This window comes from Salarias fasciatus, chromosome 5 (genome assembly GCF_902148845.1).
Source record: "Salarias fasciatus chromosome 5, fSalaFa1.1, whole genome shotgun sequence".
Taxonomy (NCBI): Eukaryota; Metazoa; Chordata; class Actinopteri; order Blenniiformes; family Blenniidae; genus Salarias; species Salarias fasciatus.
The window spans coordinates 33361947-33377014 of NC_043749.1; the positions used below are offsets into that span (position 1 = coordinate 33361947).

General features: G+C 45.0%; 1 protein-coding gene and 2 long non-coding RNA genes across 3 annotated transcripts; all 3 read left to right on the forward strand.

Annotated features, from left to right (window-relative positions):
• The first annotated feature begins 2385 nt into the window (after nt 1-2385).
• On the forward strand, nt 2386-8418 carry LOC115388282 (lysozyme C-like). The gene is made up of 5 exons (XM_030091345.1): nt 2386-2428; nt 7393-7541; nt 7817-7972; nt 8080-8158; nt 8247-8418. The coding sequence occupies exons 2-5, from the start codon at nt 7409-7411 to the stop codon at nt 8311-8313; spliced, it is 435 nt and encodes a 144-aa protein (XP_029947205.1). The 5' UTR covers nt 2386-2428; nt 7393-7408; the 3' UTR covers nt 8314-8418.
• A 3422-nt stretch (nt 8419-11840) lies between these two features.
• Nucleotides 11841-12530, forward strand: LOC115388288 (uncharacterized). The gene is made up of 3 exons (XR_003931465.1): nt 11841-11961; nt 12041-12102; nt 12314-12530. It is a non-coding gene; the product is annotated as an uncharacterized LOC115388288 (long non-coding RNA).
• Nucleotides 12531-14119: 1589 nt separating this feature from the next.
• Nucleotides 14120-14935, forward strand: LOC115389107 (uncharacterized). The gene is made up of 4 exons (XR_003931546.1): nt 14120-14235; nt 14299-14369; nt 14443-14504; nt 14576-14935. It is a non-coding gene; the product is annotated as an uncharacterized LOC115389107 (long non-coding RNA).
• Nucleotides 14936-15068: the final 133 nt, after the last annotated feature.

Genomic DNA, 15068 nt, shown 5'->3' on the forward strand with positions numbered 1-15068 from the left:
TCAGACCAGGGGGGTTCCACAGTCTGACAGCTCATCTGTTTAATGCTGTTTTGTCTTCTGTTTAATGATTCATAAAGACAAACCAAGTCAACCATGTGTTTGGAAAAATTCTTTATCACTTGTCTTCATATTTTTCTCATGAAAAGTTTGACCACATGCCGACTCTTCTGTTTTCCTGATCAGCCCAGCCTCTTTGGACTTCAATCTAGAAACACATTTCCACTCTGATTTCACTGTAAAGCTGATGCTGCTGCATGACGACGAAGAGAAAAGAACTGAGGCTGGTTCTTCAGCCGATCCCCGAGCTGACGGGGTCAGAGGTCGTCCTCCTTCGGCCCCCCCGCTGCTCCTTGATCCGAGGCGGGCCGGAGCCTGCTGGACCTGTTGAACGTGGAGACCTGAGTCTTGTAGTCCTTGATCTGGGTCCTGGCCAGACGCAGCTGGTTGATTTCGCCGATCAGAGTCATGTTCTGCTGGACAGACGGCCGTCACATGTCAGGAGATGAAACTCCAGCGTTTAAAGGTGCAGTACGTCACATTTTCAGTCAAAAAGAAACAACGTAAAACTATGTAAATGCATAGTTTGTCTTTTTTGTCTATTTACAGATGTGATGTAAATACATCAGCTTAACTCCTGGGACAATACACAGGTTCACGTTCTGCTTTCATAAGTGCTCAAAACTTGTTCAATAATTTAATTGACACAACTACAAATGGTGCTTCCACAGGTGATCAAACCTTAAAAGTGTTCAAGTAGAAATGAACACTTATCCACCTCAGCTACAGTGTCAGCCGCGCTGAAACTCTCCCAAGAAGAGGCTTGGACATGCTGAGGACACCCAGGCCGCTCGCTCACATGCTGCACTGCTCACTGGGAAGGCTCTGGCTATCTTGCACAGACGGAAAAGCTCCTGGAAAACATATTGTGTCACATATTTGAAACTGATTTTGTATTGAGATTTTCTGTGTTTAGGTCTGGGGTTTTCTATATATTCTCATATAAATATCATACACAATAGGACAATCTTTTTTTACATTGTTTTTTTTACAGTAAATTAACTCAAGTAGGAGAGAGTTGCACAACAACTTCAAGTAACATGTTCATGAATGACCTCTGAACCTGACATACACCTTAGTAGCTGGAGTTCCAGACAAAGCTGCTTCACAGTCAGTCTCCAGTCTCCTCCTCCTCTAAGTGTGGCTGCTCAGCTGTGGGAATACAAGGATGCTGGAAAATGACAGATTGACAGACAGACAGGTGCGCGCGCACGGACACGGGCACAGGCGCACACACACATACACACACACACACACACAAAGCAGCACATTGTGCTTTCTTCTGACCAAATATGAGAAATGTAGAAATGCTTTCGGGTGACTGGGAGACTTCCCTCTTTCCATGTGGAGAATAAACACAGCTCTCCCCCGGTCTCAGATCAGCGTGACTTGTGGTCTGGTGGCGCCCCCTTGTGGGAAAAGGGAAGACGTGTGAATTGACTGAAACTCACACAGTCCAAACTGTACAAATGAGGATTGTTGTTAATGTAACAGATGATCAATGATCCACCTCAATATCTGAGGCCCTTACACCAACTTTGAAAACACCATGTTGTTTGTAGGTCACTTCAAATGCCATTTGAATTTCAGAGCAACATCAGAAAGTTGGTCAAACAGTGCTGTGGAGAAGTGATTTTGGCATTGAAGGGGATGAAATGCTTGACAGACACAGACAAAAGAAGAGTGGAGGTGGTGTGGCGTTGTTCACTCACACCACTGTGGAGTTTCAGGTGCTGGAACACATGTGAAGCATAGATTACAATGGATTTCTGATGTACCCTCTTCTTAACCGTCCCTTTTTACCGTCTGGAGTAATAGTCTAGTGGTAGAGCGTACGCCTCTCACCCGAGAGCTCGTGGGTTCGCGTCCCGGCTCTGTCGTGTTGTTTTTTTCACTCATTGAAATTCTGGAATTAACTAAAACATTCTTCAAGTCAGCTTCATCACGAAAGCACAACACTTATTTTAAGTCAATATTTCTTACACCACAACGTTTCTTTGCTTGTTACAAGCAAATGTTCCCACATTTTGGACTATTTTTTTCGAGCTTTAAATGGGGCTGTATCATGCAAAATTCACTTTTTCTATGTTTTAACCTTGTTATATAGTTATGTACTCACCAAAAACCCCCCCAAAGCGTTTTTTCTTTTTCCTTCATGCCTGCCTGTTTGAGCTTTGCTCGTTGCTGTGCTGCTCAGAGAGGCAGCCCCTCCCCTACCCGTGAAAACGCTCTGTTTCCCATGTTGACGTGGCACGGAGAAGATGGCTCCCCTGAGCCCCCCTCCCGCAGGCCCTCGGTCATCATTTGTAACTGGGATTACGGATGAAAGCAACAATGAAGCAAGAGCAAGAGTCTGAAGGGTCTGCGCTTGGTGAGTTTCTAACAGGAAAAGACGTTATCGTGTGTCTTTGGGTGAAGAGAAGCTCGAGCAAAAGAGCGAAAGCTAGCCAGCGTTTTTTGTTTTGAACGAGCAAAACTCAAACAGGCAGGCATGAAGGAAAGAGAAAAAAACGCTTTGGGGGTGTTTTTGGTGAGTTTTAGTTAATCAATTTTAGTTAATTCCAGAATTTCAATGAGTGAAAAAAACAACACGACAGTGCCGGGACGCGAACCCACGAGCTCTCGGGTGAGAGGCGTACGCTCTACCACTAGACTATTACTCCAGACGGTAAAAAGGGACGGTTAAGAAGAGGGTACATCCGAAATCCATTGTAATCTATGCTTCACATGTGTTCCAGCACCTGAAACTCCACAGTGGTGTGAGTGAACAACGCCACACCACCTCCACTCTTCTTTTGTCTGTGTCTGTCAAGCATTTCATCCCCTTCAATGCCAAAATCACTTCTCCACAGCACTGTTTGACCAACTTTCTGATGTTGCTCTGAAATTCAAATGGCATTTGAAGTGACCTACAAACAACATGGTGTTTTCAAAGTTGGTGTAAGGGCCTCAGATAATGAGGTGGATCATTGATCATCTGTTACATTAACAACAATCCTCATTTGTACAGTTTGGACTGTCTGAGTTTCAGTCAATTCACGCGTCTTCCCTTTTCCCACAAGGGGGCGCCACCAGACCACAAGTCACGCTGATCTGAGACCGGGGGAGAGCTGTGTTTATTCTCCACATGGAAAGAGGGAAGTCTCCCAGTCACCCGAAAGCATTTCTACATTTCTCATATTTGGTCAGAAGAAAGCACAATGTGCTGCTTTGTGTGTGTGTGTGTGTGTGTGTGTGTGTGTGTGTGTGTGTGTGTGTGTGTGTGCGTGTGTGTGTTCTTGTATTTCTATCCTTGTCGGGGCCAAATGTTCCCACAAGGATAGCAAAACGTGGAACGACGTGTGGGGACCTTTTTCCGGTCCTAAGTCGGAGAAACAGTGTTTTCTTGACCATGTTGTTGTTATTGAAAAAAGTAAAAGTGCAAAAACATTTCTTTAGGGTTAGGCTTTGTTGTGGTGTGGGTTAGGGTTAGGGTAAGGGTCAGGGTTAGGGGCTAGACATGAATGGGAGTCAATGGACGGTCCCCACAAGGATAGAAATACAAGACCGTGCGTGCGTGCGTGTGTGTGCGTGTGCGCGTGTGTCTGTGTGGACAACCAATGGAGAACATGTTGCAATAAATGAGGTGAAAAACATTTGTTCGCCTGCATCAATTTCAAGTTCTTGGCCAAGAGTCACAGACTGTCCTTCCTTCATCTTCAAGTCACACATCACAGAGCTGCACTGACGTATTTGTTGAAAAACCATCTGTACCTTCAGTCAGTGGAGAAAAAGCCAATCAGAGGAGAGGAGCTTTTGTATGCAACTTTTTTGAATCTGACACTTGGAGAACTTGGACACCTGCAATTGAATGATTTCTGAAGAGAAAAAAACATCTGCAGGTACACAACTCACAATACACAGGTGCAAGTTTTGCTTTTAGAAGTGCTCCAAACTTGTTCAATCATTTCATTTACACAACTGCAAATGGTGCTTCCACAGGTGCTGAATTCTTAAAAGTCTTCAAGTAGAAATCAAGACTTATCCACCTCAGCTAAATTGTCAGCCGTGCTGAAACTCTCCCAACAAGATGCTTGGACATGCTGAAGACAGCCAGGTCGCTCGCTCACATCATGTTCAGAATGAGAATCAGAATTCCTTTATTGTCATTGTTCAGAAGAATGCAATGAAATTGAGAACAGCAGCTGTCGTGGGCAGTGCAGACAAACAAAACAGACAAAAGGACAAAATAGTGCAAGACAAAAATAGTGCAGAAACGGTATAAAATAAATAGACTAAAAGTTTGCGTGTCTTGCAATATAAATATAAATATATGACGCAGTTGGTGGTCACATGTTGTTCTTGTTCAGGGACTGGTTATGGTGCAGTATTCAGGGCAATGACAGCTGTAGGATAGAAGCTGTTTTTGAGTCTGTTTGTTTTTGTCTTTATTGCCCTGAAACGCCTCCCCGAGGGTAGGAGTTGGAAGAGGTGGTGGCTGGAGTGTGAGGAATCCCCGATGATGCTGCAGGCTCTCCTGAGGCAGCGGGTCTGATAGATCTCCTCCAGAGATGGAAGAGGGCAGCCAGTCAGCCTCTGGGCGGTGCTAATAATCCTCTGGAGCTGCTTCCTCTCCGCCACTGTACAGCTAGAGAACCACAAGCAGACGCCATGGCTGAGTACCGACTCCACCAGGCAGCGGTAGAAGGACACCAGGAGCTCAGTTCTTCAGTTATTCTTCCTGACAATCCTCAGGAAGTAGAGTCTCTGCTGTGCCTTCTTCTGTGGAGTTTGCAGTCCAAGTCAGGTCTTGGCTGATGTATGTGCCCAGGAACCTGAAGTCTTTCACTATCTCCAGCCTGTCCCCGCTGAGTGTGATGGGCTGTATGTCTGGTTTACACCTCCTGAAGTCGACGAGCAGTTCCTTTGTCTTGGAGGTGTTGAGGGTGAGGTTGTTGATGGTGCACCAGTCTGACAGTCGCTCCACCTCCATCCTGTAAGCAGTCTCATCTCCTCCAGAGATGAGACCCACCACCGTGGTGTCATCCGCCAACTTGATGAAAGTTGTTGCACTGCTTACCGGGAAGGCTCTGGCTATGGAAAAGCTCCTGAAAAACATAGTGTGTCACATATTTTCATTGATGTTTTTTTATAGAGATGTTTTCTATGTTTAGGTCTGGGCTTTTCTATGTCTTCACATGTAAATAGCATACACAATAGGACAATCTATTTTTAAATGTTTTTTTTTTTTTTTTTACAGTAAATTCACTCAAGTAGGAGAGTTACACAACAACTTCAAGTAACATGTTCATGAATGACCTCTGAACCTGACATACACCTAGTAGCTGGAGTTCCAGACAAAGCTGCTTCACAGTCAGTCTCCAGTCTCCTCCTCCTCTAAGTGTGGCTGCTCAGCTGTGGGAATACAAGGATGCTGGAAAATGACAGATTGACAGACAGACAGGTGCGCGCGCACGGACACGGGCACAGGCACACTCAAAGACACACACACACACACACACACACACACACACACACACACACACACACACACACTTTCTCCACTCTACTAAAGAACAAGCCATATGAATTTTATAGGACATGGGACCCTTTCTTGAACTGTTTGGACTGTTCCTCTGCACAGAAGTTGCGATCTGGCTTATTGTCCATAGCTTGGCCAAAGGAATCTTAAGATAAGGACTTATCCTCCTTTTCTTTCTTTTTTTGTTTGTTTGTTTGTTGTTGTTGTTGTTTTTTTCTTCTTACTTTATGTTTTTGTGATGCTGTGCTCTGCTTTGTACAAAATGTTCAATAAAAAATGTAACAAAAGATCAAGAAATATTCCTGCAGTATTAAATAAACTACATTCCCTTTCTCAAAATCTGAGGCTGTGACTCAGTGAATAAGCAACAAATAAGTTCCTCAAAGGTTCAACAACTGCATTAATGAAGTAAAAAACTTGATAAGCATCAAATTCAAGTTCTATTCAACTTCATGAGCATTAATAATTCAGTCTAATATATCTTGGCTGCTTGGCAGTTGTTTGTTGACTCTGCTGTGTTGAACCATCAGTTTAAACTTCTCCTCTGTTGTTTGCTCACTTGTCCAGCGTTCCAGCCCCTTCGTTCCAGATGGTCACCTTCCTCCATTTTTCATCAGATCACTGCAGAACTCTCCATTTGCTTCCTGCTCACTGGTACTTTGGCTCCATCTAGCGGATGAGACACACCACCGTGGTGTCATCCGCCAACTTGATGAAAGTTGTTGCACTGCTTACCGGGAAGGCTCTGGCTCTGGAAAAGCTCCTGAAAAACATAGTGTGTCACATATTTTCATTGATTTTTTTAATTGAGATTTTCTATGTTTAGGTCTGGGCTTTTCTGTGTATTCACATGTAAATATCATACACAATAGGACAATCTATTTTTAAATGTTTTTTTTTTTTTTTACAGTAAATTAACTCAAGTAGGAGATAATTACACAACAACTTCAAGTAACATGTTCATGAATGACCTCTGAACCTGACATACACCTTAGTAGCTGGAGTTCCAGACAAAGCTGCTTCACAGTCAGTCTCCAGTCTCCTCCTCCTCTAAGTGTGGCTGCTCAGCTGTGGGAATACAAGGATGCTGGAAAATGACAGATTGACAGACAGACAGGTGCGCACGCACGGACACGGGCACAGGCGCACTCACACACACGCACACACACACACACACACACACACACACACACACACACACACACACACACACACACACACACACACACACACACACATATTTTGCCATTTTGGTCATCAGTTATTGGTCAGCTCTGTACTGTATTTTTTTGTAATTCAAGTTTTTATTTTTTTCACAACTTAGAACAAGACAAACAAAAACAGACAGCAATGAACAATACAAAATGTGGCCAAACTAACACACACAATGAGTACTCTACTTTAATTCACCCTATCTAAAATGGTTAAGATGTTTCAAAAAATGGAAACAGCATTATTTGCTCAGGCTGTCCATTGAACAATTAACCTGTTGTATTTAAACATCATAACCACATCAGATGAAGAATCTTTATTGTCTTTGTTTTAATGTATTTCCTTCATTTCCCTGTGAAACTCTGTGAATTGTCTTGAGTCCAGAACTCTTTCTTCAGGTTTGAATGATCCTTCAACAGTCTATGAGAGAGAACTGAACCTTTCCACAGCTGCGTCTTGTTTGGAGTTGAGTGCAGGTTCTGTTTCAGCTGTGACCAAAGGGCGGAGCCTGCAGTATTAAAGGAGGCAGAGCTGAGGAGGAGACATTAGTCCTGCAGCTTTACACTGTTCATCACAGGTTTTCTTTACTTTGGTTTCTTTAGAGAAAGCTCTGCAGAGATGGTCATGAGGAGTCTGGTGTTCCTGCTGCTGCTGGCTGTGAGCAGTGCCAAAGTGTTTGAGCGCTGCGAATGGGCCCGAGTGTTGAAGAAATATGGGATGGACGGGTACCGAGGCGTCACCCTGGCTGACTGTGAGTACAAATAGCTCTAAACAAACAACAGAATGATATATCACATGTAGTCCTCATGTTGTCTGAGAGGCGTTTGTGTTAATGACTCCTCTCAACCAGCTGAATTTAACCCACGATTCAGTGTGAGACACAACTAACTCATTTCAGAGATTAAAACTTTAGGAGGACTTTCCAGCAGTGAACCAGACTCAGAGGCTGAGAGACTTCAAATGATGATGAACACCAGACTTGCCAAACAAGTCTTTGATGCCCAGTGCGATACTTTCATTCTGCAGGGGTGTGCCTGTCTCAGTGGGAGTCCAGCTATGACACCGGAGCCACCAACTACAACGGACTCGGCTCCACAGACTACGGCATCTTCCAGATCAACAGCCGCTATTGGTGCGAGGACGGCTCCCCTACAAGCAACGGCTGCAACATCAAATGCAGCGGTCAGTGAAGAATCCCTGCGTTTACACCTCCCACTAAAACATACCTGGTTCTTTGACTTTCAGCACATGGATGTAAATTAATAATGATCCACCAAATTCAATTTCAGAGCTTCTGAGTGACGACGTTGGTGCAGCGATCAACTGTGCCAAGCGTGTGGTGAAGGATCCTCAAGGCGTCAGAGCCTGGTAAGTCCTGAACATGTGATGAGACTGTGATGGACTCACTGCTTTAACCTTCACATGTGGAGGAATAAACGACTCGGCTGTGTTTCAGGGTGGCCTGGAAACGTCACTGTGAGAACCAGGACCTGAGCTCCTATGTGCAGGGATGTGGTGTGTGATCAGCTCCTGGAGTCCAGCATCCTCTGCTGCAGTTGAACAACTTCTTTGTGGTTCAACAATATTTCAGACAAATGCTGAACACACTGATGTACTGCAGCTAATAAAGTGCCTGAAAAGGAAGTATTCAATCAATTCTTTCATTTGAGCTTTATCCTTCTTGCATTGAAAAGTGACCCAGAGAATAGCTTGGAGTGTTGATTTTAGATGATTTCCGCTGAATCCCATTTCACCCCTCGGCCCTACCCCTCATTTTGCGCGTTCACGGGGAGGGGTAGGAGTGTCCCAATTGTCATGACGTAGGGGTAAGGCCAAGAAGGAGGGCCAGTCACCCCTCCAAAAGGAGGTTCTCGAGGCACACTTCAAACGGAGGGGTATGATCTGGTGGCGAGGGGCACTTGTTTCGTCAGCCTGCGCTGTCAGTGGCGGGCGGGGTTAGTTCACTTCAGCATTGGCAGAAGTGATCATTTCCACACCCGCGCATTCCAAACACAACAGACGATTATTTTCAATAAACTGGTTTCTTCAACACTGCCCGCCTGGAATGCGCGGGTGGGAAACCATCGCCCCCGCCAATGCGGAAGTGAACTAACCACACCCACCACTGACGGTATAGGCAGACAAAACAAGCGCCCCTCTCCACACAGATTTCCCAGAAAGCCTTCCAAGATCGGCAAGATGGCAGCGTCCGCAACGAAAGAAGTTCATAAATGTCAGTATTTTGTTGATTAATAAAGTTTTAAAATGTAAGGAAAATCTTCACCAAACAATTGTCGCATCTGTCTACGGCAGCGGCGACTACTGATGACGTACGCGATTTTTGGAGGGGTGTTGCAATTCGGAGGGGTTTACTTTGGGCCCTACCCCTTAGCACTCCGTTTCAAAGGGGTAGGGCGAGAAGGAGAAATGGGATTGGGCCTTCGTTTACTGGTTACATGAATGACTTAAATGGGTGAAAAAAAAAATACTGAGCATGTTAATGCATGTTAAAGCTGCTGTTGTCTGATTTGGCCAATGGATCCAAACTTTATCAAGTCAGTTGGACCCGAGGCTTCAGAATGAGGTTTCTGTCAAATGGGTTTGTGACCTTGAAAGTACTTCATTGATCCTTCCATGGTTTAGGTACTACTTGACACTTGAACCATCCCATTCATGGTTAGCCTTGACTATGCACTCGGAGCTGCTGGGGGCCAGGTGGGATTCGAGTCTCAGAATTTGCCCTGTGTTTAGTTTTTCTCAGTCACTCTGGTGCCTTTGTCACATCGCATTTCACTTTTGCACAACAGTTCAACCTCCACAACATTCAGCCATTTACACACATCGTAGTCGCAGTTTGTCATTCTGACAAATCAGATACTTCTGGACATGCTTTTCATACAACTCTGGCATTTAATGTGGTCATTTGCTCATGTCAGTCAAAATGAACTATACTTGGGAATGCTGGAGTCATTCTCTATAAAACTAACAGTCATTTCATTGCTTGAGTTGTTACATGCTAGAAAATGTACTAGTCAAAATCGGTCCAGCAAATCTGACATTTTGAATGTTTTTCCTGAGTGTCTCTTAAATCAAGCTATTCTCAGGTGAACTTCAGCTTCATTGATCAGGTGTGAGAAGCATTTTCTTATTAGTTGTAACAAGTCACTTTTCCATTGTCACTCAGCTGAATCCCATCAACCTTCACTTGACAAGCGTGTCAGACCCAAGCAGGACAGTGTGGATCATTTCTCCAACACTGACACAGAAATGGAAGGTCAGCCGCATGGAGAAGGGCTGAGGATGGGGAAGAGGACCAAACAGAGGAAGGAGATTGTCAGTACATCCCTGGTGAAATTAGGGCTCCACTTGTGGATCATGCTGTGCATCACGGCCTCATGATGGCCGAGGCTGATGGAAGGATGCGGGCAAACGTTGGAAGAACCACTGTGAATGTAATTTTTCCAGAATTTGGTTGTGAGAACAGGTGTGTATAATGACAGGAACTCAGCACCAAACAATCTGCTTTGAACTACTTTCATTGAGTCAAACATGAAGCTTACGGAATGTGTCACTTTTTACATTTTCAATTTAGACTCACAGCTTCACTGCAGCTCAGATTTAGTTTACTGTAGTGTACTGTAGACATTCAGGGATTTCAGCACCGCCTTCCGGCTTTCAGAACGTGTCAAATAGAATGAAAGTTACTAATGTAACTATGGTTCTATGAATCCCGGATGACCGCCAGAGCACTCTGTCACTCAGAATCTTCATGATCAGTCAAGGTGATTCTGTAGGAACCGAACCTGAGGTGACACTGGAGCTTATAACCTTTCTAGGGTCATGCACAAGGTCACCAGTGACGTTGTGGGTACACATACTAGAACTTCACATGTGTGAAGGGAACATTCAGAGCTTTCAGCATCTCCTTTTGGCAGTCATCCGGAATTAATACAACCATTGTTGCATTCTTTTTTTTTTTACCAACATCAAAAGCTGTTAAATCTGGAGTCTTGATTTAAAAAAAAACCCTAACATGGCAGTATTGCATTACTTCAGTTATTTTGTCAGCTATTTTATTTCGTCCTTCAGGAGAGCAGAATATTTGTTGCATGGTGAATGTGCGAATTTTAGATGTCTGTATTCAGAAAATTATGATGAAGGCTACCATTATTGATCACTAAAGGAGGTTGGACTGGTATCAGTACTGGATTGGTATCAGTATCAGATTGGTATTGGAATTGGCTAATACTCAATTTCATGCTACCGGCATGGGACATGAAGACATGAAAAGGTGGTATCAAGCCATCCCTAATACCCCACCCTCACCTCAGAGTCTGCAGACTACAGAGTGGACTCTCCAGAAAACCACACAGCTGCTCAGCTCCTGAATCCTGCAGCTTGTTGTTACTCAGGTCCAGATGTTTCAGGAGGGAGGGCTTCAGAGCTGAGACCACAGAAGAACAGCTGATCTCACGTCATCATGTTGTTTCCCTGCAGGAACTAGAGCCCTGAAGAGGAAGCGCGTCTTCCCTTGGGACCGAGTGCTTCAGGCGGGAAGCAAGGCCACATTTTGCTGCGTGGTGCCGGCGGCTCAGAGTTTTGACCAAATGTATCTGAGCGGCTACGGAGGAGCTGAGATGAACTCCTCTGAGATCAGCGATCAGACGTACGGCCTGACTCTGCTGCTGAAGCAGCCGTCAGAGGTCTGCGTCGACGTCAAGTGCCAAACAAACACCACTTCCTACGGAGCTTGTACTTATATCGGCTGTGAGTATGACGGATTCGGTCTGTTCTTCAGTCCACATGTTCGCTCCAGACGCTCTGACAGCTTCAGCTGTGAACTCCCGGAACGCCAGCTTGACATGGACCTGGACTGTGGAGCAGTGCAAAGACCTCAATATAACATGCCAAACACTCATCAATCACGCTGAAACAGTGAGTGGATGATGGAAGGCTCCTCTGTGAAGCTCCTGTTTGAACCTGAATATCTTTATGATTTTCTGCATTGTGTCTCAAGGTTGAAAGCGTTGGAATGGGCCTTAAGGTTGCGGTTTTAAAGGAGCTGATCCCTCACTGGAGGTACAGTGTGAGGGTACGATGTGGAACAGCTCAGCACTTCTGGAGGTGGGGGGACTGGAGCAGAGACTTGGTCTTTCACACCAGAGGTGATGGTGAGTGCTGCACAGAGAGACAGGAGTGCTTTACGTCAACGAGAGTTTAACAGGAAGTGATGATCTGTTGGTCCCACAGTTCCAGAGGCTCTGAATGTGTGGATGCAGATGAAGGAAAACCACACACTGGTTATGTGGAAAGTGAGTCACATGACACTCGCACACCTTCATGTTTTTAATGGTCAGATTCATACAATGATAATAGTCTGGAAAAGAAGTGTGGCTTTACAGACTTCAATTCATAACAGGAGAAATAGAAAAAAGTTATCTTGTTACTGCAGTATTACAGTTTTAGTGTCAAGATCTGAATCTCAGACTGAGTTCTGAGTGGTGAAGTGTGTTTTGTGTGCAGAAGCTGCTGGCCAATCAGAGCCAAGGAGAGATCCTGGACTACGAAGTGACCTGGACTAAAAGCAGAGAGGAAGAGTGGCAGATCAGGAGCGAAGTGGCAAACAGCAGTGAGAGTGTGACTCTGAGCCTGAACCCCGGGGAGGAGCACATGGTGACGGTCAGAGCCAGAAACACACATGGAAGCTCTTCTCCATCAACCATCATCATCCCCAGCAGGGGTCCAGGTAGGACTGGTAGGGAGTGAAAATCTGATCTCAGACCAGACGACGAGGAGTTGAATTGTTGACATGTTTTCAGCTCATTTTCTAATGTTTGCTTGAGCTGCCAAAGCAGTGTTTTTACCGTGGGCAGTTTAACTTAAGGCTATCTTAGTTCTTTGATAAATATCTTTATTGAAAGGACTCCAAATGTTTGACAAAGAAAAAATGTAAGAAATGAAAGATATGGCAGAATTCAGTATAAATCACTCTTTCACGTTTCCTTGACCCAGAAGAATATTATTTTCTTCTCCAAATATAATCCTATGGTATTTTATTGAATTCCTTGATGATGTTTTTGGAAATGTGGCGTGACAAAGAGACATCCACACATCCAGATGTAGCTTTTGCTTTGTGGCAAATAAATGAAGGTTGACTTGGAGTTTTAATTTTTAGTGGTGAAATATGTTTGTGCAACATTTTGCTGCGAGCTAACACAGAGCTGGCGGTGCGAGCGGAGCGTGTGTACCTGAAGAGGAGATGAAAAAACAAAACAAAACAAAACAGTTTTTGTTAGTTTCCTTTCAGGTGAAGGGCAGGGTGAGATGAGGTTGTGCACACAGAGTCGCGTCGCCCCCTAGTGGCCAGACTTAACAGCGTCCATCCCCGCAGGCTGGCTGCGTCGCTCACAGATGATGACGTCAGCTTTAAACAGGACATTCGTCGCCTGTATAACCGCCCTGTGCGCGTGGCTACGTTAAAGTGTCACCGCGCCTGTGAGCTGGCAACAGCGAGCAACCAGGGTTCGAGTCCCACAGGGACCCGCTTCTCAATATGTGCCTGAAGCACGATGGTCGTCCCAGTGTCTGTTTCTGGGGGGGACAGATGCCAGATGGCCATCAGTTAGCTAGCTAGTTACTTGCCAGATCGCCCAATAGCTTAGTTAGGTTTTTACTTTTCAAAACTAAACACATTCAACCACCTTCACTCACGCTCTTTATACACGCATGTACAACTGCTGCATTCTCACACATCACAGCCTCACCTCTTTTACACTCATTTTCACACAATTTACATCCAAGACCATTTAAAAAAAACCTCATCACAGCCAATTGTCGCTTCACCCTGATGCTCTGTCCTGTGTCCGCTTCTTCTTCTTCTTCTTCTCATCGAAGCGTACTGCTGCCCTCTACAGCCACAGATCATTCATTGCTTCATATTTTCACATCAAGTCCAGACGAGTGAAGGAACTTTCAAACTGCTTCTACAGTCTTTTCAGCCTTCTGCTCAGCTCCAAACATGGATTCAAGGGAGAAAACAGACAGTCCCAACTCACAAAAAGCTCAATACTGCACTTGCTAATGCTTCAACCTAAATGTACACAGAAATATCCCCTTTAAAACCCCTTAAGCCCGAGCGCCCCCCAATTGGGGGCCTGACAGCAAACATTTCAGAGATTGTCTAATAATATGCATTATTTCTGACAGAATGTCATTGTAGTGGTAGGCGTGCACCGGCCTCCAGCACGCCCACCGAGTAGCCAATCCCGCTGCGGCAGAGTTGTGATTAGAGTAACTCGCCTCACCTGTGCGTCTCCTCTCCTCTGGCGTCCACACTCCATGCAGCCGATTCCAGAGACGCAGACACTTCTCCTTAACGCTAAAAGAGCTGGTCACAGATTCCTAGCTCAGGCTTGGTGACCTTGCGGCCGTTCATGAGTTATGTGGTGAGTTGTACTCGCTCGTTGTTCATTCATAAAATCATATGCATCTAATCCGCGTCATCATAGGTCTCCGGTCTCGTATGTGTGGGCTGCCTTGTAGTTCCTCGCTCTCTATTCTTGCGTGAAGCGCTTTATTGGTGAGTGTAAGCGAAACATTCAGTCATAAAGCCATGTGCAAATTATCATGGGATGTTTTGCGCGCTGTTTCAGACTTACAGCTGGGTGCGAGGTTTGTTTTCCCCCTGCTGCTCCTGGTTCAGAGCGCCACCTTGGTGAGTAGTGGGGCTCTTCAGTCACAAAGTTAATCCATAAAAACATAGGCTAATACAGTTTGCTTATTTAGGTTTCCAACCGGGCCTCCTCTTCTCCCCTGATTTGGTACTCCTCTCTGGATTTTGCGTTCCTCTCCCACTTCCTACTGGCTCCTTGTCTGCCGCTGCGGAGCACTGTGAGCAGGGTGACGTAAAGACTGTTGGACCGAGCGACCACTTGAGGGCGCTGGTGCCTTCCGCAAGGACTAAGTGTGCGCTCTAAAACAAAATGAAACCAAAACAAATTGCTGTGTGAAAGTGTTTGGGTGGGAAAATATTTTAAAGCAACCAGAAATGTTTATTTGATTAATACACTGTAAAATAAAGGTTATATTTTTTTCTAGATTGCCTCTGTCCTCTTCAGTCCACCTACTTGTGCTGCCTTATTTAACTGCGGGGCTATTTTGGTTTAGTTGCTGGTTATACCAGCTGGCGTTGTCATTGTTTACAGTTTCTAAGTTAATGTTTATATCATCCCACTTCGCGACGCCGCTCGGCTACATCATGATGCTTATCCTCAAATTA